We start from the raw sequence: 26,984 nt of genomic DNA, 5'->3' as shown, positions 1-26,984 counted from the left end.
ATGTCCTCTGTCCATGGGATTTCCCAGGTAAGAGTACTGGGGTGGGTAGCCATTTCCTTCTCCAGAGGATCTTCCCCATCCAGGGATCAAACCTGCATCTCCTGCTTGGCAGGCAAATTCTTTACTGCTATACCGCCTAGGAAGCCACGTGCCAAGCAGATGGGGAGGCATACACATTAGTCTACCAGGGAAGGGGCAAGGCTTTCTCTGAGGCAGTGGGGTTCCACCCCCTTTTCATCCTATTTTGGTCTTTAATGTCCAATCATGGCCTTTGGTAGATGTGTCATTTAATACATGAATGTAGTAAAATCAAGGTATAATAAGACTTGGAGTCTGTTAGAAGTTAGATTCGTGGCCATGTTGGTCCCAGCTGGTTCTGTCAGGGTTGTTTTTGTTTGTTTGTTTGTTTGTAACTTCCTTATCTCTGGACCCTTTAAGATTTATGTTAACTCCTGCTAAAGGTGGGATGAGTGGTTGTAAGGTTTTGAGCAAAGGCCTGGAGCAGCTCTGACAACAGAGTTTCCCTGTTGCACCTCCTCATTCTTGAGGGTGAAGGTCTGACTTCTGGAGCTGCTCTATGTTGAACATGAGTGTGGTTTTTCCCTGGATAGAGGAGCAGAACTGTTTCCTGACTGGCCTAAAATAAGTCTGATTGTCACCCTGCTGCAGCCCCAGTTGCTGGTGCCCTTGTGTTAGTATGATCTGAAGTCTGATGGCTTCAAGCTATTTGCTAATGAAGTTGACAAGGCTGTTAAAGAGGCAAGGCCCCCAAATAAGCTGGATAATAGCAATTAGTGCGACTAGAAATGAAAGAAGCCAAGTTAAGATGGAGAGGCTCTGTTTGACTGTATTCCAGATGGAGCTTGGATCTGGACCGTGTGTGTCATATCTATGTAACCATTGAGCTTGCTTGTATATCTCATTTATTTGAGTATCACACATGCGCAGTTGCTTTACAACGTCATGTTGGTTTCTGCTGTACACCAAAGTGAATCAGCCACATGGATACACATGTCCTCTTCCTTGGATTTCCTTCCCATTTAGGTCACAAAAGAGCATTGAGTAGAATTCCCTGTGCTATACAGTCAGTTATCATTAGTTATCTACTTTATCCATAGTAGTGTATATAGGCCAATCCCAATCTCTCAACTTATCCCTGCTTCCTTCCTTAGTCTCCATATATTTGTTCTTTACATCTGTGTGTCTATTACTGCTTTGCAAATAAGTTCATCTATGCCATTTTTCTAGATTCCACATATATGCCTTAATATACAATGTATATTTTTCTGATTTATTTTACTCTGTATAACAGTTTCTAGGTCTATCCACATCTCTGCAAATGACATAATTTTGTTCCTTTTGTGACTGAACAATATTCCCATGTTATCCTTTGTAGTTATGTACCACATCTTCTTTTTCCATATTCTGTTGATGGACATTTAGGTTGTTTCTGTGCCCTGGCTATTGTAAACAGTGCTTCAGTGAACATTGGAGTGCATGTATCTTTTTGAATTATGGTTTTCTTTGGGTATATGCTCAGGAGTGGGATTACTGGGTCATGTGGTAATTCTATTTTTAGTTTTCTAAGGAACCTCTATACTCTTTACTGTTTTCCATTGTAACTACACAGTTTACATTTCTCCCAGTAGTGTGCGAGGCTTCCCTTTTCTCCACACCCTCTCCAGCATTTGTTTGTAGAATTTTTGATGATGGCCATCCTGACCAGTGTGAAGTGATACATCATTGTAGTTTTGTTTTAGTAATTTTATTTATTTATTGGTTGTACTGGGCCTTCATTTCTGCTCTCTAGGCTAGGCTAGTGAGGCTATTCTCGGGTCGTGGAGAGTGGGGGCTAGCTTTCATTGCAGTGAGTGGACTTCTCATTGCAGTGGCTTCTCTTGTTGCACAGGCTCTAGGCACACAGGCTGCAGTAGTTGCAGAATGTGGGCTTGCTAATTGCACTGTGCAGCTCTAGGGTGTGCATGCTTCAGTAGTTGCAGCCCACGGGCTCTAGAAATGGGCAGAGAAGTTGTGCATCAGCTTAGTTGCTCCACAGCATCTTCCCCAAACAGGGATTGAACCCCACTCTCCTGCATTGGCTGGTGGATTCTTTATCACTGAGCCATCAGAGAAGCTCCTCACTGTAGTTTTGACTTGCATTTCTCTAATAATTAGCGATACTGAACATCTTTCCATGTGTTTGTTTGCCATCTGTATGTCTTCTTTCGAGAAATTTCTATTTAGGTCTTCTGCCCATCTTTTGATTGGGGTGTTTGGTTTTTTGATACTGTGTTTCCTGAGCTGTTTGTATATTTGGAGATTAATCCCTTGTCAGTTGCTTCATTTGCAAGTAGTTTCTCTCATTCTGAGAGTTGTCTTTCCATCTCATTTATGGTTTCCTTTTGTGCAAAAGCTTGTTTATTTATTTATTTTTATTGCACTGGGTCTTCACTGCTGTGCATGGGGTTTCTCTAGTTATGGTTATGTTGGTTGCTCAGTCATGTCTGACTCTTTGTGACCCCATGGACAGTAGCCCCCCAGGCTCCTCTGTCCACGGAATTTTTCAGGCAAGAATACTGGAGTGGGTTGTCATTCCCTTCTCCAGGGGATCTGCTAACCCGGAGATTGAAATCGGGTCCCCTGCATTGCAGGCGTATTCTTTACTGACTGAGCCACCAAGGAAGCCCAGAAATTCCAATACAAAGAAGTTCTTGGCCCTAAAACAAAAGTTTGACAGATGAATGTACACTTCTACATTATGTTAAAATGAAAGCTCTGTAAGACACCATATTTACATATGTATATATGTATCATTTGAGTCCCACTTAATGGGCTTTTTTACCTGATTGAACAACTGTTCATCTGAACAGTGAGCAGGGTCTACTCTTTGTTGTAGTGCACAGGCTTCTCATTGCCATGGCTTCTCTTGTTGTGGAGCACTGGCTCCAGGGCATGCAAGCTTCAGTAGTTGCAGCACACAAAGCTCAGTAGTTCTGTCACATGGACTTTATTTGCTCTGTAGCGTGTGGAATCTTCCCAGACCAGGGGTTGAATCCATGTCCCCCGCATTGGCAGGCAGATTCTTATCCTCTGTACCACCAAGTACACCTGCTATACAAAAGCTTTTAGGTTTCATTAGGCCCCACTTGTTTATTTTTGTTTTTATTTTCATTACTCTAGGAAGTGGGTCAAAAAAGATCTTTCTATGTCAGAGTGTCCTGCCTACGTTTTCCTCTTAAGAGTTTTATAGTGTCAGGCCTTATATTTAGTTTTTAATCTATTTTGAGTTTATTCTTAGGTATGGTGTTAAGGGGTTTTCTAATTTCTTTAACATGAAGCTGTCTAGTTTTCCCAGCACCATTATTGAAGAGACTGCCTTTTCTCCATTGTATAGTCCTGCCTTCTTTGTCAAAGATTAGGTGACCATAGATGTGTAGGTTTATCTCTTGACTTTCTATCCTGTTCTTCGATCATTCTGTCTTGATTATTGTAGTTTTGTAGTATAGTCTGAGGTCAGGGATATTGATTCCTCCTGCTCCATTTTTCTTTCTCAATCTCAAGATTGTTTTGGCAATTCAGTATTGCTTTGGAAATTCAAGATCTTTTGTGTTTTCATACAAATTGTAAAAATTTTTTCATTCTAATCTGTGAAAAATGCCATTGGTAATTTAATAGGGATTACATTGATTCTGTAGATTGCTTATAGTCATTTTCACAATATTGATTCTTCCTATCCAGGAACATGGAATATCTCTCCATCTGTGTATGTCATCTTTGATTTCTTTCATTAGTGTCTTATAATTTTCAGTGTACAGTTCTTTTGTCTCCTTAGGTAAGTTTATTCCTAGATATTTAATTCTTTTTGTTGCAATGGTGAATGGGATTGATTCCTTAATTTCTATTCCTGATTTTTCATTGTTAGTATATAGAAATACAAGTGATTTCTGTGTATTGATTTTGTATCCTGAAACTTTGCTAAATTCACTGATTAGCTCTAGTAATTTTCTGATAGTATCTTTAGGGTTTCCTATGTACACTGTCATGTCATCTGCAAACAGTCAGAGCTTTACTGCTTCTTTTCCAATCTGTATTCCTTTTATTTGTTTTTCTTCTCTGATTGCTGTAGCTAGGACTTCTAGAACTATGTTGAATAATAGTGGTGAAAGTGGACACCCTTGTCTTGTTCCTGATCTTAGGGGGAATGCTTTCAGTTTTTCACCATTGAGAATAATGTTTGTGGTAGTCTTACCATATATGGCCTTTGCTATGTTGAGGTAGGTTCCTTCTATGCCCATTTTTTAAAGAGTTTTAATCATAAATGAGTGCTGAATTTTGTCAAAGGCTTTTTCTGCATCTACTGAGATGATCATATGGTTTTTATCTTTCAATTTGCTAACATGGTGTATCGCATTGGTTGATTTGCATATTTAAATTAATTTATTTATTTTGATTGGAGGCTAATTACTTTAAAATATTGTAGTGGTTTTTGCCATACATTGACATGAATCAGCCATGGGTGTACATGTATCCCGCATCCTGAAACCCCCTCCTACCTCCCTCCCCATCCCATTCCTCAGGGTCATCCCAGTGCACCGGCCCTGAGCGCCCTGTCTCATGCATCAAACCTGGACTGGTGATCTATTTCATATATGATTTGCATATTTTGAAGAATCCTTGCATTCCTGGAATAAGCTCAGCTTATCATGGTGTACGAGCTTTTTGATGTGTTGCTGAATTCTGTTTGCTAAAATTTTGTTGAGGAGTTTTGCATATATGTTCATCAGTGATATTGGCCTGTAGTTTTCTTTTTTTGTGTTGTCTTTGTCTGGTTTTGGTATCAGGGTGTTGGTGGCCTCGTAGAATGAGTTTGGAAATGTTCCTTCCTCTGTAATTTTTTGAAAGAGCTTTAAAAGGATAGGGCATTAGCTCTTCTCTAAATGTTTGATAGAATTTTCCTGTGAAGTCATCTCGCCCTGGGCTTTTGTTTTAGGGGAGATTTTTGACCACAGCTTCAATTCCAGTGCTTTTAATTGGGTTGATCATAATTTCTATTTCTTCCTGCTTCAGTCTTGGAAGATTGAACTTTTCTAAGAATTTGTCCATTTCTTCCAGGTTATCCATTTTATTGCCATATCATTGTTCTTAATAGTCTCTTGCAATCCTTTTTATTCTGCGTTGTCTGTTGTAACCTCTCCTTTTCCATTTCTAATTTTGTTGATTTGATTCTTCTCTTTTTCTTTTTTTCTGATGAGTCTGACTAAAGGTTTGTCAATTTTGTTTATCTTCTCAAAGAACCAGCTTTTAGTTTTATTAATCTTTACTATTCTTTCATTTCTTTCTCATTTATTTCTGCTCAGATCATTATGATTTCTTCCCTTATACTAATTTTGGTTTTTTTTTTGGTTCTTTTTTTTCCAGTTGTTTTAGGTGTAAAGTTAGGTTGTCTGTTTTTTTTTTTCATTTATTTTTATTAGTTGGAGGCTAATTACTTTACAGTATTGTACTGGTTTTTGCCATACATTGACATGAATCAGCCATGGATTTACATGTGTTCCCCATCCTGATCCCCCTCCCACCTCCCTCCCCATCCCATCCCTCTAGGTCTTCCCAGTGTACCAGCCCTGAGCACTTGTCTCACACATCCAACCTGGGCTGGCGATCTGCTTCACACTTGATAATATACATGTTTCAATGCTATTCTCTCAGATCATGTTTTTCTTGTTTCTTGAGGTAGGATTGTATTTCTATAAATGTCCCTCTTAGAACTGCTTTTGCTGCATCCCATAGACTTTAAGTTGTCGTGTTTTCATTGTCATTTGTTTCTAGAAATATTTGATTTCCCTTTTTATTTCTTCACTAATCTGTTGGTTATTTAGAAACATGTTGCTTAATCTCCATGTCTTTGTGTTTCTTATAGTTTTTTTTCTTGTAATTGATATCTAGTCTCATAGTGTATGGTTGGAGAAGATGCTTGATACGATTTCAATTTTCTTAAATTTACTGAGGTTTGATATGTGACCCAAGATGTTGTCTATCCTGGAGAATGCTCCATGTGCACTTGAGAAGAAAGTGTATTCTTCTGCATTTGGATGGAATGTCCTCTTGGGTATCAATGAGATCCATCTCATCTAAAGTATCATTAAAACTTGTGCTTCCTTGTTAATTTTCTATTTTGGTGATCTGTCCATTGGTGTGAGTGCAGTGTTAAAGTATCCGACTATTATTGTGTTACTGTCAATGTCTCCTTTTATGTCTGTTAGTGCTTGTCTTATATATTGAGGTGCTACTGTGTTAGGTGCATAGATATTTACAAGTGTTATGTCTTCCTCTTGGATAGATCCCTTGATCATTATGTAGTGTCCTTCCTTATCTCTTGTAGTCTTCTTTTATTTTAAGGTCTATTTTGTCTGATATGAGGATTGCTACTCCAGCTTTCTTGTGCTTCCCATTTGCATGGAATATATTTTTCCATTCTCTCACTTTCAGTCTATATGTGTCTTGAGGTCTGAAGTAGGTTTGTTGTAGACAGCATATATATGGGTCTTGTTTTTGTGTCCATTCAGCCAGTCTGTGTCTTTTGGTTGGAGTATTTAATTCTTTTACATTTAATTATTGATATATATGTTCCTATTGCCATTTTCTTAATTGTTCGGGGTTGATTTTGTAGATCTTTTTCTTCTCTTGTATTTCTTGACTATATAAGCCCCTTTAATATTTGTTGTAAAGCTGGTTTTGTGGTACTGAATTCTCTTAACTTTTGCTTGTCTGAAAAGCTTTTATTTCTCCATCAATTTTGAATGAGATCCTTGCTGGATACAGTAATCTTGGTTGTAGATTTTTCCCTTTCAATGTAAAAAGCAGAGACATTACTTTGCCAACAAAGGTCTGTCTCGTCAAAGCTATGGTTTTTCTAGCAGTTGTGTGTGGATGTGAGTGTTGGACCATAAGGAAAGCTGAGCACCAAAGAATTGATGCTTTTGAACTGTGGTGTTGGAGAAGACTCTTGAGAGTCCCTTGGACTGCAAGGAGATCCAACCAGTCCATCCTAAAGGAGATCAGTCCTAAATATTCATTGAGAGGACTGATGTTGAAGCTGAAACTCCAATACTTTGAACACCTGATACAAAGAGCTGACTCATTTGAAAAGACTCTGATGTTGGGAAAGATTGAAGGTGGGAGAAGGGGACGACAGAGGATGAGATGGTTGGATGGCATCACCAACTCAATGGACATGAGTCTGAGTAAACTCCGGGAGTTGGTGATGGACAAGGAGGCCTGGTGTACTACAGTCCATGGGGTCGCAAAGAGTCGGACACTGCACTGAACTGATACAGAGAACAAACCATACAAATACTTGGTGTGTCCACCCTGACTGGTCATCAAATATCAAACCATGTAATGCAACTGCTTACCGCAAAAGCTATGCAGAGGAACACAGTTTTAATGTTTTATTTTGATCTAGTTTTATATTTACAGAAGTTCAAAGAACTTGTGTTTTGCTCTTTTCCAGATTTACCAATTATTAATATTTTGCTGCATTTGCTTTATCATGTGTTCTTTTTTCTGAACCACTGGAGAGCACTTTGTTGACATCTTGTCTCTTTATCTAGAAATATTTCAGTGTTTATTCCCTAAGAACAAGTGCTTTCAAAATAAATTTTTATAAATTTTTATCAACACATAATGTTAACATAAAAACCATCAAAATAAATTTTAAGAAGTGCTAACTACAAAGAAAAATACTCTGCCTTCGTTTCACACAGGAGGAAAATCTGGACCTGTTTTGCTTACTGTGATATTCCCAGATCTGCCGAAGGGCCTGGCTTTTTTTTTTTTAAGAGTCATTTATTTATTTTTGGCTGCTTCAGGTCTTCATTACTGGGTGTGGGCTTTCTCTAGTTGCTGTGGTTGTGGGGGAGCTACTCTTCATTGAAGTGTGCAGGCTTCTCATTATGGCAGCGTTCTTGTTGCGGATCACAGGCTCCAGGGTTGGGCTCAGTAGTTGTGGCACATAGGCTTAGTTGCTCTGCCGCATGTGGGATCTTTTGGACCAGGGATCGAATCTGTGTCCCCTGCACTGGCAGGTAGATTCTTCGCCAACTGACCACCAGGGAAGCCCCACAGCAGGTCTTCAATAAATACTGTTAACATCTACATGTGATGTTGTGATACTACAGTAACCACATTTCTAAGCAAAGTATTTCCAAAATAAAGCAAAGACAATGACAGCATAATATTCAGTCATTTCTTTATTATTAATACCAATGATTAGTAATTAACCAGTTATAAAAGAGTAAAAGACTTCCAATGTAAAGGACTGATGGGAAATTACCTTTTTAAGATGAGACAAACAGGTTAGAATGTAAGTAAGTGGGATTTTGGTCCCCCTCTGGGCCACCTGCGGGGACCTGCTCTCTCCTCACAGGTAGCGGTTCCTGATGTATTCTCGATACATGGAGGTGTCTTCTTTCCCCAGGGGCTGCATGATACCTTGACTGGCCTGGATGTGTGCGTGGAAGATCTCTGTAGACTTTCTGTCTACTTTCGGAGGCTGAACCTCATAGATGTTGTCTTGGGAGAAAGCGGAGATGGGTGTTCTATAGAAGAGAAGGGAGGACAGAGAAACATTAAAGAAAATAAAGGACCACAGGGACCTGTGACCTCAAGAGAATTTGAGAGTCACTGACCTTGAAAAAGTGAACTTAGTAACAAGCAGTGGTAGTGACCTCTTGGCTGGCTTCCTCCCCTGCGTGGAGGACAGCACAAACAGTGCCTGCCCAGGGAGCTTTCCCCTGTGTAGGCTGGGTGGGCCCCCCTCCTCTGTTCCTGCAGCCTGGAGCACACCCATGTCTGTGTGCCCATCTGCCTCTCTCCCAGGACTCAACTTTAAGTGGGGGCTGGACAGACATTTTGCTCCCTTTCCCTGTTATCTGGTATGTACCCAGTAGTTTGTTTTTCTTACAGAAGACTTAGGAGGAATCAGTGAAGTATGGGATACTAATGTTTTCTACCTCACACATTGATGGCAGGAGTAAATGAGTTTATATCAGTAAAGTTCTCCCTTAGCCTAGTGCCTGGCACACTATTAGTGCTCAGTAAAAGTAAACTATTGTTAACAATTACCAGTGCATAATTCCTTATCTGCAATTCAGAAATCCTCAGAGCTGTAATAACCAAACATGACTTTGCCAGCAAAACCTGACCCAACTGAAACTCATCTGGCAGTACAACATGCAAGTCATCCCATTTCATGTGAATATTAATGTGTTTAGTTATCAGCCTCAGATCATGCAGGGGATATTCTTATAAGGTTGCTAACACCCCCCAAATTCTGAATTCTGAAACACATCTGGCTTTAGGCTTTTTAGATGAAAAGCTGGAAATCTGTAATAGGCAGATTCCTTCCTTTCTGGGATGATTTGAAAAGCACCCAAGAACCTGTCAATTCAAAAGCATCCCTCTATTCCCGCCCCACCTAACCTGCCATAGAGCTTGAAATTTCCATCCACCCTTGGGGAAGGCACTATCTCCAAAAAAGACGTTGTCAAAGTGTAGCTGGGTGCCTGACACATCCTCAGTTCATTGCAGTGTGAACACCTGCTAGTTACTGTATCTTTGGCTGGGGGCAGGCCCTCTAGGAATGAGTCAACCACCAAATTAGGTGAGCTGCAGAGTGAGTGTGCATGGAAGGTCAAGATGAGGCCATGGGTAGGCGAGGATGGTAAGCTAGACTTTGTGAGGGACTGGGGGTACAATGACAACACACTCCACCCCTTAGCCCAGGGCTGGCCCTGCAGGGGGAAGGGATAGTTCTTCACTTCAGAGTACTAAGATAACAGAGAAAACATCTGGAGAATCCTGTCCTGCTCAGCTGGGACCTCAGCCATGCTCATGCACATCTTATCAGGGGAACAGAAAGGCATCCCAGATGCCTGGCTGTTGAGTTGGTGGGACCCTTGGAGCTGGGGCAGGAAGGCGGGATTCCCTGCAGTCAGAAGCAGAAATGAACCTCAAATGCAGCTAGGTCTGTACTTGCAATGTCAGCATTTTGTGGGACACTAGGCAGGTGCAGTGAGTGGCACACAGTCGGAGACAAGAGTTATAGTAAAGCCAAACTTGGGTCTTTCTTACTTAGGGCTTCCCTGGTGGCTCAGATGGTAAAGAGTCTACCTGCAGTGTGGGAGACCCAGGTTCGATACCTAGGTCAAGAATATCTTGGAGAAGGAAATGGCAACCCACTCCAGTATTCTTGCCTGGAAAATCCCATGAACAGAGAAGCCTGGTGAGCTACAGTTCATGGGGTCCCAAAGAGTTGGACATGACTGAGTGATTTTATTCTCTTTCTTACTCTTCTAAAAAAAGTCACGTTATCTCCCTGTACTTTGCCTTTAGAAAACTAACACATCCTGCCATGGCTGGAGACTCTGCTTTAAAAATGACTTTGAAATAAAATATAACTCAAGGCGGAATGTGCTTTCTGGAAGTCAACCTCAACTGTTTGACCTTGGGGGTAACATAGTTAAACTCAAATTTGGTAAATGGTTTATGAAATACTCCCATTTTTCCAAAGCACTATAATAATTTCACATAATCTTAGACTATATCCTTACATAAGAAATAAAAACCAAAGGATATAGCGATTTACTTAAAATTAAAAAAAATTAAAGGCCAAGGTGAAAGAATCTTGAGATGTCTGAATCTCAGTTTGAATGCCAGCTTGGCAGCAGTGCTTTTCTTCAAAATACAAGTTAGTTATTCAAACATCTGTGCTTAACATGAGGAATAATTGGGATGATTAATATGTGAACTCTTCTCAATTTTCCCTCACAAAAACATAGCAACTCCTCAGTCATTTACACAATTCAAAGCAAGATGCTAAAATCTTTTAATAGTTCATAATATTCAAGGTCAAGCCATTTTAACCTGAACCCTTTAAAAGGGGGTTCCACCCTCTTACACTGTTGGTGGGAATACTAACTAGTACAGCCGCTATGGAGAACAGTGTGGAGATTTCTTAAAAAACTGGAAATAGAACTGCCATATGACTCAGCAATCCCACTCCTGGGCATACACACTGAGGAAACCAGATCTGAAAGAGACACATGCACCCCAATGTTCATCACAGCACTGTTTACAATAGCCAGGACATGGAAGCAACCTAGATGCCCATCAGCAGACGACTGGATAAGGAAGCTGTGGTACATATACACCATGGAATATTACTCAGCCATTAAAAAGAATACATTTGAATCAGTTCTAATGAGACGGATGAAACTGGAGCGCATTATACAGAGTGAAGTAAGCCAGAAAGATAAAGACCAATACAGTATACTAACGCATATATATGGAATTTAGAAAGATGGTAACGATAACCCTATATGCAAAACAGAAAAAGAGACACAGATGTACAGAACAGAATTTTGGACTCTGTGAGAGAAGGCAAGGGTGGGATGTTTTGAGAGAACAGCATCGAAACATGTATATTATCTAGGGTGAAACAGATCACCAGCCCAGGCTGGATGCATGAGACAAGTGCTCGGCCCTGGTGCAGTGGGAAGACCCAGAGGGATCGGGTGGAGAGGGAGGTGGTGGGGGTGGGGATCGGGATGGGGAATACATGTAAATCCATGGCTGATTCATGTCAATGTATGACAAAAACCACTACAATATTGTAACGTAATTAGCCTACAACTAATAAAAATAAATGAAAAAAAAAAATAAAAGGGGGTTCCATTAGTGGTTTTAGAGATTGCCATCAAAGTGCCAGCCACAGCAACACCTCCTGTACCACACCATCCACACCTGTCTAGCGTCTACACCCTCCATTGTACAGATGAGACACTTGAAGTCAATTTAAAAATGGAACTAATGGCTTCTGTTCTTTGAAGCCAGACCTTTGCCTGGAATCCTGTATACGTTAACCAAGAGCTTTCTGGCAGGCATCACACCAGAGAGGTACCATCTGGGAACTAAACCTTAATGCAAGTGAGAAAGGGAGAATCCAGGTCATTGTTTTGTCCTTCAGAAGCTCAGCCGAGTACCCGGGTGGGCAGGCTGGAGGGAGAGCAGCAGAGCTGGGTCAACCACGAATGGGGCCACAGAACAGCTGCTTCCACCCAGTGCAAGGGTTTATCAGGGGTCCTCACTCTACTCAGTAAACGGTATCACTGCCGTGTGGAATAATGAAAAACGCATTACAAAGACTCGAAATGTGAAATGTCCAACCTCAGCTTTTAATGGTATCAGACTGAGTGGCAGGTGGGTTTAGGGCTCCAGCACTACCTCAGTGTGGTTTCAAAACAATGTAGGGAGTCAGAAAACGCATCAATCAGCCCTTTTGTCTTTTTCATTCAGACAAGATTCAAAGTCTACATTAAACAATGAAACTGTAATGTCAGAATGTTTATTATTGGATTTGGGCCAGAAAGAAGCTTAAGACATACCCAACACTTTTGACATGATCAGAAAGAGGAACAGGAAGAAAGGGATTTACAAAAAACCCTTTGTTTCCTCATTGTACTCGCACATCAAGAAACCTATCCCAATGAGCTCCTCCTGGTCTTAAGGCAGTGGTTCTTCAGGTATGGTCGCCAGACCAGCGGCGTCTGTGTCACCTGGGAATGTGTTAGAAATACAAATTCTCAGGCCCTACTCCAGGCCTACTGAATCAGAAACTCCGGGGATGAGGCCCAGCAAAGGTGTTTAGTGATGGGCTCTCCAGGTGATTTTGCTACTCATTATTTTTTGGGCTCCAAAATCACTGCAGATGGTGATTGCAGCCATGAAATTAAAAGACACTTACTCCTTGGAAGGAAAGTTATGACCAACCTAGATAGCATATTGAAAAGCAGAGACATTACTTTGTCAACAAAGGTCCATCTGGTCAAGGCTATGGTTTTTCCAGTGGTCATGTATGGATGTGAGAGGTGTACCATAAAGAGGGCTGAGTGCAGAAGAATTGATGCTTTTGAACTGTGGTGTTGGAGAAGACTCTTGAGAGTCCCTTGGACTGCAAGGAGATCAAACCAGTCTTTCCTAAGGGAAATCAGTCCTGGGTGTTCATTGGAAGGACTGACATTAAAGCTGAAACTCCAGTGTTTTGGCCACCTAATGCGAAGAGCTGACTCATTTGAAAAGACCCTGATGTTGGGAAAGATTGAAGGCAGGAGGAGAAGGGGACGACAGAGGATGAGATGGTTAGATGGCATTACCGACCCAATGGACATGAGTTTGAGTAAACTCCGGGAGTTGGTGATGGACAGGGAGGCCTGGCGTGCTGTGGTTCATGGGGCCGCAAAGTGTCAGACACTACTGAGCAACTGAACTGTACTCAAAGGTTGAGAATCTTTGGTCTGAGACCAAACTGTAATCTAAAATGCTAAATAAATTCTTATTTGCGGTCAGTCAACAGCACTGAACATTTTAAAGTAGGAATTTCTTCTTAAATGATATCCTACCACCAGCCCTACATTAAGCAGGCATCATTTAACAGTTAACTGTAAAGATATAAGTAGCAATATTCCATTTCTCAATGAGGAGACACTTGATTTCCCTGTTGGCTTATGCAAGGCAAGGAGGAAACATAAAAACATCCAAGACCCTCACAAGGGGGTGCTGGCGGGCACCTTGTCTCTGAGGGCACTGGAAAGGGATGGAGGTAATCCCAATAACACTTCCAACATTATGTGCGTTAGTCTTTTTATTAGGTTAAACGGCCTTTGTTTCTGAGTGAAAAGACCAGTATTTCAACACTAAGTGATGTGGAAATTGTGAGACTATTTTCTTATTCACTCCAGTAGAGAGAGACGGCTTATTATTGTGCTTTTATAGTGGGAAAAAAAGGTTCCACGTTTCTCTCCTGTCCATTAACAGAATTATTGTTTTTGGCTTCTCCTCACAGTCCTCTTCAAATCCTAGCAGTCTTTTTGGAGACGAAATACTATTGCAAATTTGCAGGCTCATTTCTCTTATCTACAAAACCAAGGCCCATTTTCAGGGGGTCTCTGTATCTCCCCTCAAGGAATGCTGCAGTCTTAACTAGTTCATTTATGCACTGCCGAACCCACTCAATGCACCGAAGATTACGACACTTAGCCTTAACTGCTTCACCGTGGTAAAGTACCCACCTGTCAATGCAGGAGACATGGGGGTTGGGTTGGGAAGATCCCCTGGAGTAGGAAATGGCAACACACTCCAGGATTCTTGCCTGGAAAACTCCAAGGACAGAGGAGCCTGGTGGGCTACCGTCTATGGGGTAGTAAAGAGTTGGACACAACTGAGCACACACACGCACACATGAGAAACACTTTAGGCAGAAATTCATTAGACACACTAAGTGTTTTTAAAGAAGATCCTTATTGGTGCCCTTTTTTGCTCTATCTTCTTTCTTTCTAAAATATATTTATTTGGCTGCTCTGGGCCTTAGTCGTGACACACAGGATCTTCAATTTTCATTGTGGCATGTGGGATCTAGTTCCCTGACTAGGGATCGAACATAGGCTCCCTGCATTGGGAGTAGGGAGTCTTAGCCATTGGGCCACCAGGGAAGTCCTTATGCCCTTTCTTAAATACTCTGTTACTTGTTTGCTTATAATGTGACCATGTACTAAAATATCTGTATCTTATACTTGGATGTGTAACTAATGTTTGAGTCCCTTTAAAAGTTCCTATTGATGACTTTTCTAACTTAAACATATTGAGTACCCACCAATACTTTGGCCACCTGATGTAAAGAGCTGACTCATCTGAGAAGACCCTGATGCTGGGAAAGATTGAGGGCAGGAGGAGAAGGGGATGACAGAGGATGAGAGAGTTGAATGGCATCACTGACTCAATGGACGTGGGTTTGCGTGGACTCTGCAGTTGGTGATGGATAGGGAGGCCTGGCCTGCTATGGTTCATGGGGTCGCAGAGTCGGACACGACTGAGCAACTGAACTGAACTGAAGCATTTGTTGATTTGACAAGAAAATATTTAACTGGTCAGATTGAAATGTTTTCTGGATTTAGTAATGTCATGATGATTTGTGGTTGGTCATAGAAGAATTAGACAATACTTGCATAATTTCAATAATCTTATACTTGTGATACTTTTCCAACATGCTGAAATCTTATACTTTTTCTACAATGAGCATTTTGTCACACACCAAATCCATTTGGCTTTTCCAGAAAATTTAGTAATGGTTCTAAGCACATGATATATTTCCCCCCTGTTGCTACCACAAACACCAAGTTTTCCCAAATTGCTGCTTTCACATCACCAAATGGTTCTCTGTTGTTCATGACTGAGTGACAAAATTAAAAGAATATTTCAGTTGAAGAGGCCCTTATGTAAGACCCTGTCCAATGTCCAATAGCCTTACTTGCAGACAATGGCCATTAGGTCATTCATTAGGTCATTCCTCTCATTACTTTCCCGTTATCTACTTTCTGAGAGAAATCAATCATAAGGGCAGGATCAAAGTTAATCAGATGCCTTGGTCTCAGTGGAGCAAAAACCTCAGCAAATGTCTTAAGAGAATAAGAAAGCACGAATCCTTTCTTATTCACCTCTCTCTCTGCCAGCTTTATAATTTTTATTAGGAAATAACATCACTTATCATCCATCTGGCAGAGAGGGGCCTATGGCACACATTGCCTTGCAGTGATTTTCTCTCTTTCAAGCTTTTAATACTGCTCAGAGCCTTTAGCCTTCAGTTTGTGGGTACCATTCTAACATCTTTTTGTGATCATCCATTGCTTCTCTTTAGCCCCCTTATTAGGTTGCTCGATCTTGTATCTTTCCAACTAAGTACTCAAACACTGAAGTCTAGTCATGAATCTATTCTACAAAGATGATACAGTGAGAATGTGTTTGGTTCTTTGAGTTAAAAAAAAAATCAAGATACTGCTGCATGTTACTCCCATTCTGTGTACAAGTATAGACACCTAAGTCCAAAATATAGCTCTCAAACCATGCTTGTCCAATATGGTAGCCATTAGCCACATGTGGCTATTTATATTTAAATTAAATACAACTTAAAATTCCTCAGTAGCAATAACCACATTTCAAGTTCCTTAAAACCACATGCTGCTAGTGGCTACTGCACTGGACAGTAGAGTATAGAACATTTCCCTCATTATAGAAAGTTCAACTGGACTTTTCTAGAAACTCCTGTTATTTTTTTTTCCCTCGTAAATTCTGAGTATCTCTTTCTAAACACATTGCCCTAATGTCTCTGCATAACACTTATCACTATCTGTTCTTTTATTGTTTATATACTTTCAAGAATGTGAATTGTATCTCGTTTACCTCTTTATCCCCAATGCCCAGAAGAGTATCTGGCATATAGTAAACATTCAATAATTATTCCCTGAATGCATGAATGATGTCTGGTTAAGGAAGATGATTTTATCTTGAATTTCTAAATTCAGAGTCTGAATGCAGTGTGATTTGGTTTACTCTGGATGATAGGGAGGTAGGATTCCCCAACAGAAGTCTGGCAAATTGTAAGTTCCTTTCCTCAGATAACCCATAAGGTGGATAGGGGCTTTATGTCCTATCTAGGACACTGTCCACTTCCCTCAGGGGAAGTTGAGGTGCTTTCTAGTGGCACAAAATTATCAATGTTCAAGAAACAAGAGTGAGGAAGGAGGGGTGTGTTCTAATTGCCCATAAATCACCCATTTATGTTACTTATTGCATGCTAAGTCACTTCAGTAGCGTCCGACTCTTTGCAACTCTATGGACTGTAGCCCACCAGGCTCCTCTGTCAGTGGGATTCTCCAGGCAAGAATACTGGAGTGGGTTGCCATGCCATCCTCCATCAGGGATCCCATCAGGGATCGTCTTGAGCCAGGGATTGAACCTGCATCTCTTAAGTCTCCTGCATTGGCAGGCGGATTGTTTACCACTAATGCCACCTGGGACACCCGTAACAATGACTTAGAGAGATTAACAAATTCACTAAATGGGCTGAAATCAAGAGGAGTGCATCAATCTTCAAACCACTTGTAATAAAACAAAAGGCAAAAGATGTCCCTATATCCTTGGGAGGCAGGCTCTGCCTGTGAAATTCACTTGTAAATACCCTGTCAAGCCACGTTCAGCGTTGGAGGTATGGGTAAGCACATTTGCTGCCTTCCCCTCCACAGGCTTCCCTGGTGGCTCAGATGGTAAAGACTCTGCCTGCAATGCAGGAGACCTGGGTTCAATCCCTGGGTTGGGAAGATCCCCTGGCGAAGGGAATGGCTGCCTACTCCAGTATCCTAGCCTGGAGAATTCCATAGACAGGAACCTGGCACGTTACAGTCCATGGGGTCACAAAGAGTCGACTGAGCGACTGACCCCAAGGGCATTTTCATGCATCTTTGGGTAGACATATAAGAAATCACAAAGTTAAGGCCACAGGCTTGAGGGGCAAGCAGTTATCTATGCATTAGGACATGAAACCATGTTATTAACTGCTGGTAACATTCTAAACATCATCAAGGTAAAAATTAAAAAGAAATTATTTCTTGACAACAACAATATCTCACACACACAAAATGCTATGAACCTAATGCATGACTTCCCCAAAGTCCAATTAAATTTTCAGTCTCATTATGCCATTGAGAGTTGGCATGAACATGATACAGAATAGTGTACAAATCTGGTTCCTTCAAATCCAAACACATTCCAAACCCTTTTAACAGCTGCTATTATAATGGATGACTGGACTGTCCTCCAGCAGGGACACTGGAAGGGATGTTAGAAATTTCACAAGCAGGTTAAAATGCATTAAAGCAAAGATCACAATAATGCCAGTCCCTAAACAACCCACCATTAGAAGAAGCAAGAGGCATGATGAGAAGGAAGTGAAGAATATAATCTGTGATGATGAAACATAAAATGTACAACCTTGCAGACCCAGGGAGCAGGCAGCACTGTCTGTATAAAAGGCCCTTCAAAGGCTCAGCAGTAAGGAATCTCAACTCCTTAGATAGACTAGGTCTTTGTAGATTTTGATAGGAGAGGAGTAGGTGCCATTGGGTATGGAGTGTGAGGACAGCAAAACTACTGTGTCTAACACTTCTCTGCCTTCAATGTGTCAGGGAGGCGTGTCAGTGACAGGCCAGCCAGAAAAGCACTGCAGTCTCACCAAAGTTAGGATTTTATGCCTAAGCCTAAAAGCCACATCAACAAAAGAGAAAAGTTGTTTATAGGTCAAAGTACACAGGGACCTTAATATATCAGAGAAATTCATGCATCTGAATGTCTAAGGCTGCTAAACTCTTTTAAGGTACTGTTGATTTCATCAAATCACTAGGTGAAAAAAAATCATATAGTGTGTACACAGACACATATATGCTATGTATATAGATATATTTGATAAATAATATTTATATGTAACATTTATGCTTATGTATATTAATATATACATATGTTTTCCTTAAACATAATGCTGAGGAAAGGGCTATGTGTGTGTATATATATTTCAACACTCCCCACTCATACTTCAGATGAGTCCATGGGACCTCATTTTTACAATGGCCATTCCACTGTGCAGACACTGGAACAAAAGTATAGTTGATGAGTATTTAGGGTGCTGTGCTCAGTCACTCCATCATGTCCAGCTCTTTGTGACCCCGGGGACTGTAGCACGCCAGGCTCCTCTGTCCATGGGATTATCCCAGGAACAATACTGGAGTGGGCTGCCATTTCCTCCTCCAGAGGATCTTCCTGCCCCCGGGATCGAACCCACATCTACTGTGGCTCCTGTATTGGCAGGCAGACTCTTTACCACTGCGCCACCTGGGGAGGCCCCTAGATAATGTATAACACTTATTCTTTCTTTGAATTGGAACATCTTGCTTTTAAAATGTGACTTTCTATTTTACACTGCTATACATAAGGGCCTTAGAGGCTGTTACAAGCTTGTGAGAGTGAAGTTTTCGGTTGAAATGCCATTATATCACTGCCACACATGCATGTTAAAAAAAAAAAAGAACAAGGTTTATCCAATATTTATCATGAAAAACTGCTGTGCTTTAAATCTATCAATGCTTTTCACCTTTTTATTGTAAATAAGACATACAATAGAAAGCCACACAAAACAAACACATAGAATTATTAGAAGGTAAACATAAGTTGGGTCAAGAAGCAGAAATTTCGGCAGCTGACCCAGAAACCCCTTCCATGTGCTCCATCCTCATCACAACACCCTCTCTCCCCTTATAAGGAGCCATCAACCTGACTTCTACAGTTTTCACTTCTTTGCACTTTAAAAAGATTTTTTTCATTCACATGTGCATGCCTAGACTATAGTTTAATCTTGCACGAGTAGCCTTTTCATCTACAGATTCTCCCACCTTTCTTTTCCTTAACAACTTATCTGTCAAAGAAACCAGGTTGTAGAATTCCTCTCAGTCTGGGTTTCTAGGTTTTACTGATGGCATATTCATGATGCAGTTCGAAAATGTTCCTCCGTTCTTTGTATTTCCTGCATGTCAGCAACTGGACCCAGAGGCCTGGTGAGATTTACAATTGCTATGGTGAACACACCGGAGATAGAGTGCTGTGTCATCAGAAGGGCCGCAGTGTCTAGCTGTTTCTTTATGACTTCCACAATCACTGATGTGCTATGCCTAGATCAACTCATCACACTTAAAAAAAAAATGTATTTATTTATTTGGCTATGCCCAGTCTTATTTGCAGCATGTGGGATCTAGTTTCCTGACCAAGGATTGAACCCAGGCCCCCTGCACTGGGAGTGTGGAGTGCCAGTGGATCACGAAGGAAGTCATATGCTTGATTCTTTCACTTTATTTGCCCACTTTCCAGATAATGAAATAGTTCCTTATTATCCTTATAAGGTGACCATATTTTTAAAAAACTAATCATAAGCTCATGGATTTAAACATATTTGAGTTCCATTCTATTGCAATTACTATTCTTTTTGAAGTTCAAATGGTCCCATCTTTGTCCAGGGAGCCAGCATCACTAGAGTATCATAGCGCATATCACTAGCCCAGGAAGAGATCAAAATTCAAAATTCGAAGCACAGTTTTCTGTTGAATGCATATCACTTTCACACCGTCGTAAAGTCAAAAAATTAACCATTGTAAGTCGGAGACCATCTGCACTCCATTTTTTTTTTTTCTGACATAAAGCGTTGCATTTTAAAAGCCTGAGAATAATCCAATTTTCTTTCCCTTAAAAGACACTTTGTCTTTTAGATGTCTAAAGGAACTTTTCCCTCTAAAGTCCAGTTAACTTACTGCATGGTACTATTTTGGGTCAGTATTCTCAGGTATTTGTTGTGCTCTTTTAGTGAGTAGTTTTCAACTTCAGGAAAAAAGTTTTTTGCCATTATTGTTGTTAGGATTTTTTTCCGTTCCCTTGCTTTGTTTTTCTTCATCAAGGCTCCTCCTGTCCATGCTAAATCTTCCTTGCCTATTGCCTATATGTGATATTTTCTCTTAAATCTTTTTAGTATCTTTCCTTATTATTTTATTTTTGGCTGTGGCGGGTGTTCGCTGCTGCAGGCTTTTCTCCGGCTGCGGCGAGCGGGGGCTCCTCTCCAGTCTTGGTGCGTGGGCTTCTCATTGCAGTGGTTTCTCTTGATGCACAGCAGGGCCTCAGGGCATGAGGGCGTCAACAGCTGTGGCATGTGGGCTCAGTAGGTGCGGTTCCTGGGCTCTAGGGGACAGGCTCAACAGCTGTGGCACACAGGCCTAGCTGCATGTGGAATCTTCCCAGACCAGGGATTAAACTCGTGTCTCCTGCATTGGTAGGCAGATTCTTAGCCACTGTGCCACCCAGGGAGCTCCTCTCATTTCTTTTTGAATTTTAGAGTTTTATATTTTAAGCTCATTTTGAAACACTATGCTTCAGTGTTTCCTTTTTTAAAATAAAATTTTCTTTTTATTTATTTTTTAACATTGAAAGCATTTTGTATTGGGGTATAGCCAATTAATAATGTTGTGATAGTTTCAGGTGAATAGTGAAGGGACTCAGCCATACATATACATGTATCCATTCTCCCCCAAACCCCCTTCCATCCAGGCTGGTACATAACATTGAGTAGAGTTCCATGTGCTAGGTCCTTGTTGGTTATCCATTTTAAATATAGCAGTGTGCACATGACCTTTCCAAAGTCCTTAACTATCCCTTCCCCCTGGCATCCATGAGTTCGTTTTCTAAGTCTGTGAGTTTCTTTCTTTTTTCAAAGTAAGTTCATTTGTATCATTTCCTTTTAGATTCCACATATAAGGGTTGTCATATTTCTTCTCCTTGCTCAGTATGACACGCTCTTGATCCGCCCATGTTGCTGCAAATGGCCTTAATTCATTCTTGTTGACGACTGAGTAATATTCCATTGTGTTTTTATATACACAAGCACACACACATACATGACTTCTTTATCCATTTCTCTGTTGATGGACATTTAGGTTGTTCCCATGTCTTGGCCATTGTAAATAGTGCTGCAATGAAAACTGGGGTGTATGTATCTTTTCGGGTCATGTTTTTCTCTAGATATATGCCCAGGAGTGGGACTGCAGGCTCATATGGTAGTTCTATTTTTAGTTTTTTAAGGAACCTCCATACTGTTCTCCATAGTGGCTGTACCAGTTTACATTCCCACCAACAATTATGCTTCAGTTTTGACCTCTTCCATCAAGTTGTCTTTCCAGCATGCTTTCACCAGAGGGATGTTATTCTGCTCCATGTTCTTTCATCTCCCTAATAACTTTTTATGAGCTTGGAAGTTGATACTTTTCTGTTGCTCATTATGCAAAATTAGCTTTTCTGAATAGTTAGAAGGAGGTGCAGTTAAAGAAAATTTCACTAACTTGACGGAACTCCCTCTTTGGTTATCACCGTGAAGTGTTTAAAACCATGGCCTCTTGCTCTCTGATATTCCCTGTTGTCATTTAATCGTTAAGTCATGTGGACTCTGCGACCCCATGAATTGTAGCCCACCAGGCTCCTCTGTCCATGGGATTTCCCAGGCAAGACTACAGGAGTGGGTTGCCATTTTCTGTATCTCTTCCTTTTCCCCACTTTTATCTGGACTTCCTCTTTCCCTCATGTCTCCTGGCACTGTTGTGCTCAATTCTGACTCCACCGGCAGCATTTTCTCTTCAGACGGCGCCCTGGCCTGGAAGAGGACTTTGGTTTTAGGGTTCAGGAGTTCATGTGGCCCAGACTGCCTGAGTTCCTTTCAGAAGCCACCAAGAACCCTGGTATTCATCTGGCACTGAATTGGGTAAAACCCCTCCCAGATGCTACTGTCTTTTTCCCAGAACTGATTAGGCACATCTATCTTTAAAGTCTATTTTTCACCCATCCCCAAAGCTAGTCCCTAAATGGGACATTCTGCTGCCTCATGGTCATACTGTCTTTGCTGCTGAAGTAGGCGTTGCCTTACCCAGGGCTTTTCTCAGAGAATCTATCAGAGACAGCTGAAAACTGCAGGGCCCAGATGTGGCTGCTCTCTTAGCGATGCAGAGACTGGGGGGAAGTGGAGAGAACATGGTAGAGCCTATAACCTTGTGGTTTATCTGCATTTAGCTAATCAAGCATTATTACCTCAGTGGCAGCAGAAAAAAGTACAAGAAGAGATAGGAAAATTTAAAAAAAGAGAGAGAATGTCTATCAGCTTTACTTTTATTGCAGCTAATGCAAGATGGCTAGGATTTGGGTCATGGACTTAACAGAATAAGGGAGCCCTTCCGCTGGCTACCCAAAGACCTCACTCTATCATGCAAGCAGGTGCTTTCACCATTCTTGCCTACTGGAATTTGATGACTGCTAATACAAATGACAATTGTATGTTTCCATTTTCTCCCTTTCTGGAGACCTTCCATTTTCCTTTGCCTCCAGTGTACATTGAGAGCAGACAGGCCATCTTTTAACTTACAGGTCACTAGGTCACAAGCAGCCTTGTCTGGACTTGATAAGGAGAGCTGCACAAAACCCAGATATCCTGGATTTTGAGTGGGATGCAGTGATGAATGGAGGAGGGAGCTGGTTCTACTTATAGCAAGAGGAATGTGTATGGATAATGAGAGGGGCAGACTGTGACAGATAACATAAATTCGATTCCTCAGTATCCATTTGAATTTCCTATCCTACATGCAGAGGTTGAAAAACAAACAAACAAAAAATAACATCTCAGACACCCTTGCAATCAAGGTTCAAAATGTGATTTAGATTCTAATCACCACTTACACTCACAGGAGTCTGATTTGGAATAGAGTCATACGGGAAGAAGCAATATGTAGGGTATTTATTTTGCAGACTGTGGCAAAGGTAACATGCTCTTGAGCTGGCCACCACAGTGGCAGCTTCCTGATTTTAGCTGAAGTGGCTGGTTTGCAGCCAGCAGCCGCTGGGATTCCTTCCTGACCTAGGCAGATGCAGCAGCCACGCTGCGGATTTGCCATGTGGTTTGGGGAATCATTCCTGGCAGCCTGGTCTACAGTCTGTCTCTTTAGCCCTCCAGGGATTCTGAAAGCCACTGAAAATCCTATGAAAATCACTTTTTGTTTAGTCTACCTAGAGTGGATTATGTTTTCTGCTACTAAACTCTGACCCACATAGCCTGCCAATGCACAAAGCAGAGGCAGCTCCAGCTCTCTTGCTTTACCCAGGTGCCTAGGTAACCCCATTTCTGGATGCTTCTAGCAACAAAGGGGATAATTCTTGCAGTCGGGCACGTGTTTTTGCTGCCCTAGGAGACAGGAGGGACAGTCTGCCACAAGCACATACATGAGTGGCGATGGTGGTGCTTTTGATGTCTGGGCCATAGCTGTTGGTATTTTTATTGGTATAGGAGAATGATACTCTTCTACATTCTCTCTGAGAACTGTAAAATTAAAATGTTTGTATTTTTTATTTTTAAATTAATTTCTATTAGAATGCAGTTGCTTTACAACACGGTGTTAGTTTCTACTGCACAGCAAAGTGAGTCAGCTATATGTCTACATCTATCCCCTCTTTTTTTTTTCTTCCATTTAGGGCATCACAGAGCACTGAATAGAGTCCCCTGAGCTATACAGTAGGCTCTCACTAGTTACCTATTTTATAGATAGTATCAGTGGTGTATACATGTCAATCCCAACAGTGTATACCTGTCAATCCCAATCTCCCAATTCATCCCACCCCCACTATGCCCCCTTGGTGTCCATATGTTTGTTCTCTACATCTGTGTCTCTATTTCTGCTTTGCAAATAAGATTGTTTTGTGTTTTTTAAAAGGACTTTTGGCTTTAGACAAACAAAGTAAGATGATTTGGGGGGGTAAAGTGCTTCCAATTCAGGACACAATTTATAAATTGTAGGATTTTCCCCCCATTTTGTAGGATATGTTATCTGTCCTAGAATAAAAAGAAATGTTGTTTTTCCTCTGTTTCAGGCGTGTCTATGATTACAGACATGAGGGGCGCACCCAGAGATAGGTGGCTGCACGGTTTTGTAGTCTCTGTAGGTTTTTGTAGACCTGAACATTTTCAGCTGTTGTTTAATGAGAGCACTCTTGGCTTTGAGCCACTGGCAACAGGGACTGGTTACCGTGCAGAGCACTGGGTCTGCTCTGCCAGTAAAGGCTGCACATCAGACCCGTAACAGCTGTCCTCAAAGGGCAAAGAATACAACTGCCCCTCCCAGAGGCATCCTTCCTCCCTGCCTGTAAGCAGGCCCTCGGGGCAACTGGTCATCTATGAGACCCTTCCGGGGTGACCTTTGGGAGCAGTCTGTCCCTTCTGCCCTTAAATTTCCTGGAACAGCAGCAGCCCTGGGCTGTCACTCCTGGAAACGCAGACCAACGGGCTGCAATAATGGCCCTGTGTCTCACCTCCCACATGGAAGTGATGACCTGATTTATATCCTTCATGCCTATTTGAATACTTTCATCTTTTCCTGATGATTTACAGAGTGCTATCACTGAGTCTGCCACATCACACCATTACATCCCCCTGTAAACTGCATCTTTTTTCCTAACACTTTTTATTGTAGAACCTCTTCAGATTTACAGAATTCTGTACAGAGTTCCTACATACCCCACACATACCCCAGTATTCCCTATTAGTGATGTCTTCCATTAGGATGGTATGGGCTGCTGTCCTGGGCTTAGTTGCTCAGTTGTGTCTGACTCTTTGTGACCCCATGGACTGTAGGCCCACCAGGCTCCTCTGTCCATGGGGATTCTCCAGGCAAGAATATTAAGAGTGGGTTGCCACGCCCTCCCCAGGGGATCTTCCTAACCTAGGGATTGAACCCAGGTCTCCTGCATTGTGGGCAGATTCTTTACCCCTCCCCGAGCCACCAGCGAAGCCCAAGAATAATGGAGTGGGTAGCCAATCCCTTCTCCAGGGGATCTTCCCGACCCAGGAATCAACCTGGGGTCTGCTGCATTGCAGGTGGATTCTTTACCAGCTGAACTACCAGGGAAGCCCCTAGGATGGTATATTACTTGCAAATAATGAACTGATGTTGACATTTATTACTACCTAAAATCCACACTTCACTTTAACCCAAAGTCCTTTTTCTGTTTCAAGACTTCATCCAGGATACACTGTATTTAGGTGTCATCTCCCCTTAGGGTCCTCGTGGCAGTGACAATAGACTGTCCTTGTTTCTGATGACCTTGACAATTTTGAACAGCATTTAACCTGCATCTTTTCAGAGTTATCCTTCACTTTAGTAACAATAAGAATCAGAGAAAACTGATTTTTGGAAGGAGTTATCAGTAGGATCAAGAGCCCTCGAACCAAATCCTACCTGTCCTGAGTTTTCAGAAAGCGCATGTGGTTTTATCTCTATCAATGTCCCTCTGTGATGGAGGGCTGGGTGCAGGCCCAGTGGATATTCAGACAGCTGCTGCAGGAGCCGGAAGAGTTGGTGGAGTGAGGGGTTCCACAACCTGGCTGATCATTACAGTCAGTGGAGAGTGTTGTAAAGCACAGATGCCCAGGCCTTAGCCCAGGTGTACTGAATCAGAATCTCCAGCCATAGGGTCTGGAATTCTATATTTTGTATTGCTTAAAAAATAATAATCTTGCAAATTATGTTTTTAATATAGAAAATTATAAAAAACATGGGCCATAATCCTATGAATATACATAGAAGTATAAATGTAGAAAATGTAAAGAGGAACCAAAAGTCTAAAATGAAAAATGAAAGCCTCCCTATAATCTATATAACTTTTTTAAGGACACTTCGGTTTCTCCCTGTTTTTAGTGCTATCTTTTGTTTGCTTGAGATTTGTATTTCTGCAAGCTTCCAAGGTATTCTGGTCTAACCAGAAATTTGGAACCCACTACAGATGAGATTTCACAATTCACCTGGCCAGGGGTGGGGTGGGGAGAGAATGTTCCTTTCAGTGCTGACATCCATTATAAAATCACAGAGGCCTACGCTTCCCCTTTCCCTCCCTGAACAAGTCAGCCCTAAAGCCATCAGTTGGGGCAGAGCAAGGGGACGCAGCCTGCGATAGCCTGTCAGAGCCCAACTGGATGGCGTCCTACAGAGGACAGATCCCGTATGGGGAGCTCAGGCCTGAGTGCGTGAGGCCGGCATCCGCGGGTAGAGGCAGGCTGAACAGGGACCAGTGGGTGTGAGTATCCGTGTGGAGGGGTGGCCTGGGGCCCAAGAGGATAAAGAAGGCATTCGTGAGGGTGGTGTCTCTGAGAAGGGAGTCAGTGCCTGAACAGACGGCGTCTTTGCCTTCCCTGGTGGCTCGGATGGTAAAGACTCTGCCTGCAATGTGGGAGACCCGGGTTCGATTCCTGGGTTGGGAAGATCCCCTGGAGAAGGAAATGGCAACCCACTCCAGTATTCTTGCCTGGGAAATCCCATGGACAGAGGAGCCTGGCGGTCTACAGTCCATGGGGTCACAAAGAGTCTGACACGACTGAGCGACTAATACTTTGTGGGGGAAGGGGTGGATGCAGTGGTGACGGGAGGCTGGTTATACATGTGGGAATGAATTAAAGAAATATAATAAGAGCAATGGGAACCATG

General features: G+C 41.8%; 1 protein-coding gene across 1 annotated transcript in view; it reads right to left on the bottom strand.

Annotated features, from left to right (window-relative positions):
- Positions 1-8,236: 8,236 nt before the first annotated feature.
- The window catches only part of FIG4 (FIG4 phosphoinositide 5-phosphatase), a 174,578-nt gene continuing 155,830 nt past the window's right edge, over positions 8,237-26,984 (bottom strand). The window contains exon 23 of the mRNA XM_043439281.1: positions 8,237-8,597. Coding sequence (XP_043295216.1) covers positions 8,420-8,597 — 178 coding nt within the window. The 3' untranslated portion in view covers positions 8,237-8,419. The remainder of the gene's footprint in view (positions 8,598-26,984) is intronic.

The sequence above is a fragment of the Cervus canadensis genome, chromosome 20 (genome assembly GCF_019320065.1).
Source record: "Cervus canadensis isolate Bull #8, Minnesota chromosome 20, ASM1932006v1, whole genome shotgun sequence".
Taxonomy (NCBI): domain Eukaryota; kingdom Metazoa; phylum Chordata; class Mammalia; order Artiodactyla; family Cervidae; genus Cervus; species Cervus canadensis.
The sequence above is the reverse complement of the archived record's forward strand: the minus strand, read 5'-3'. Positions and strand labels throughout refer to the sequence as shown.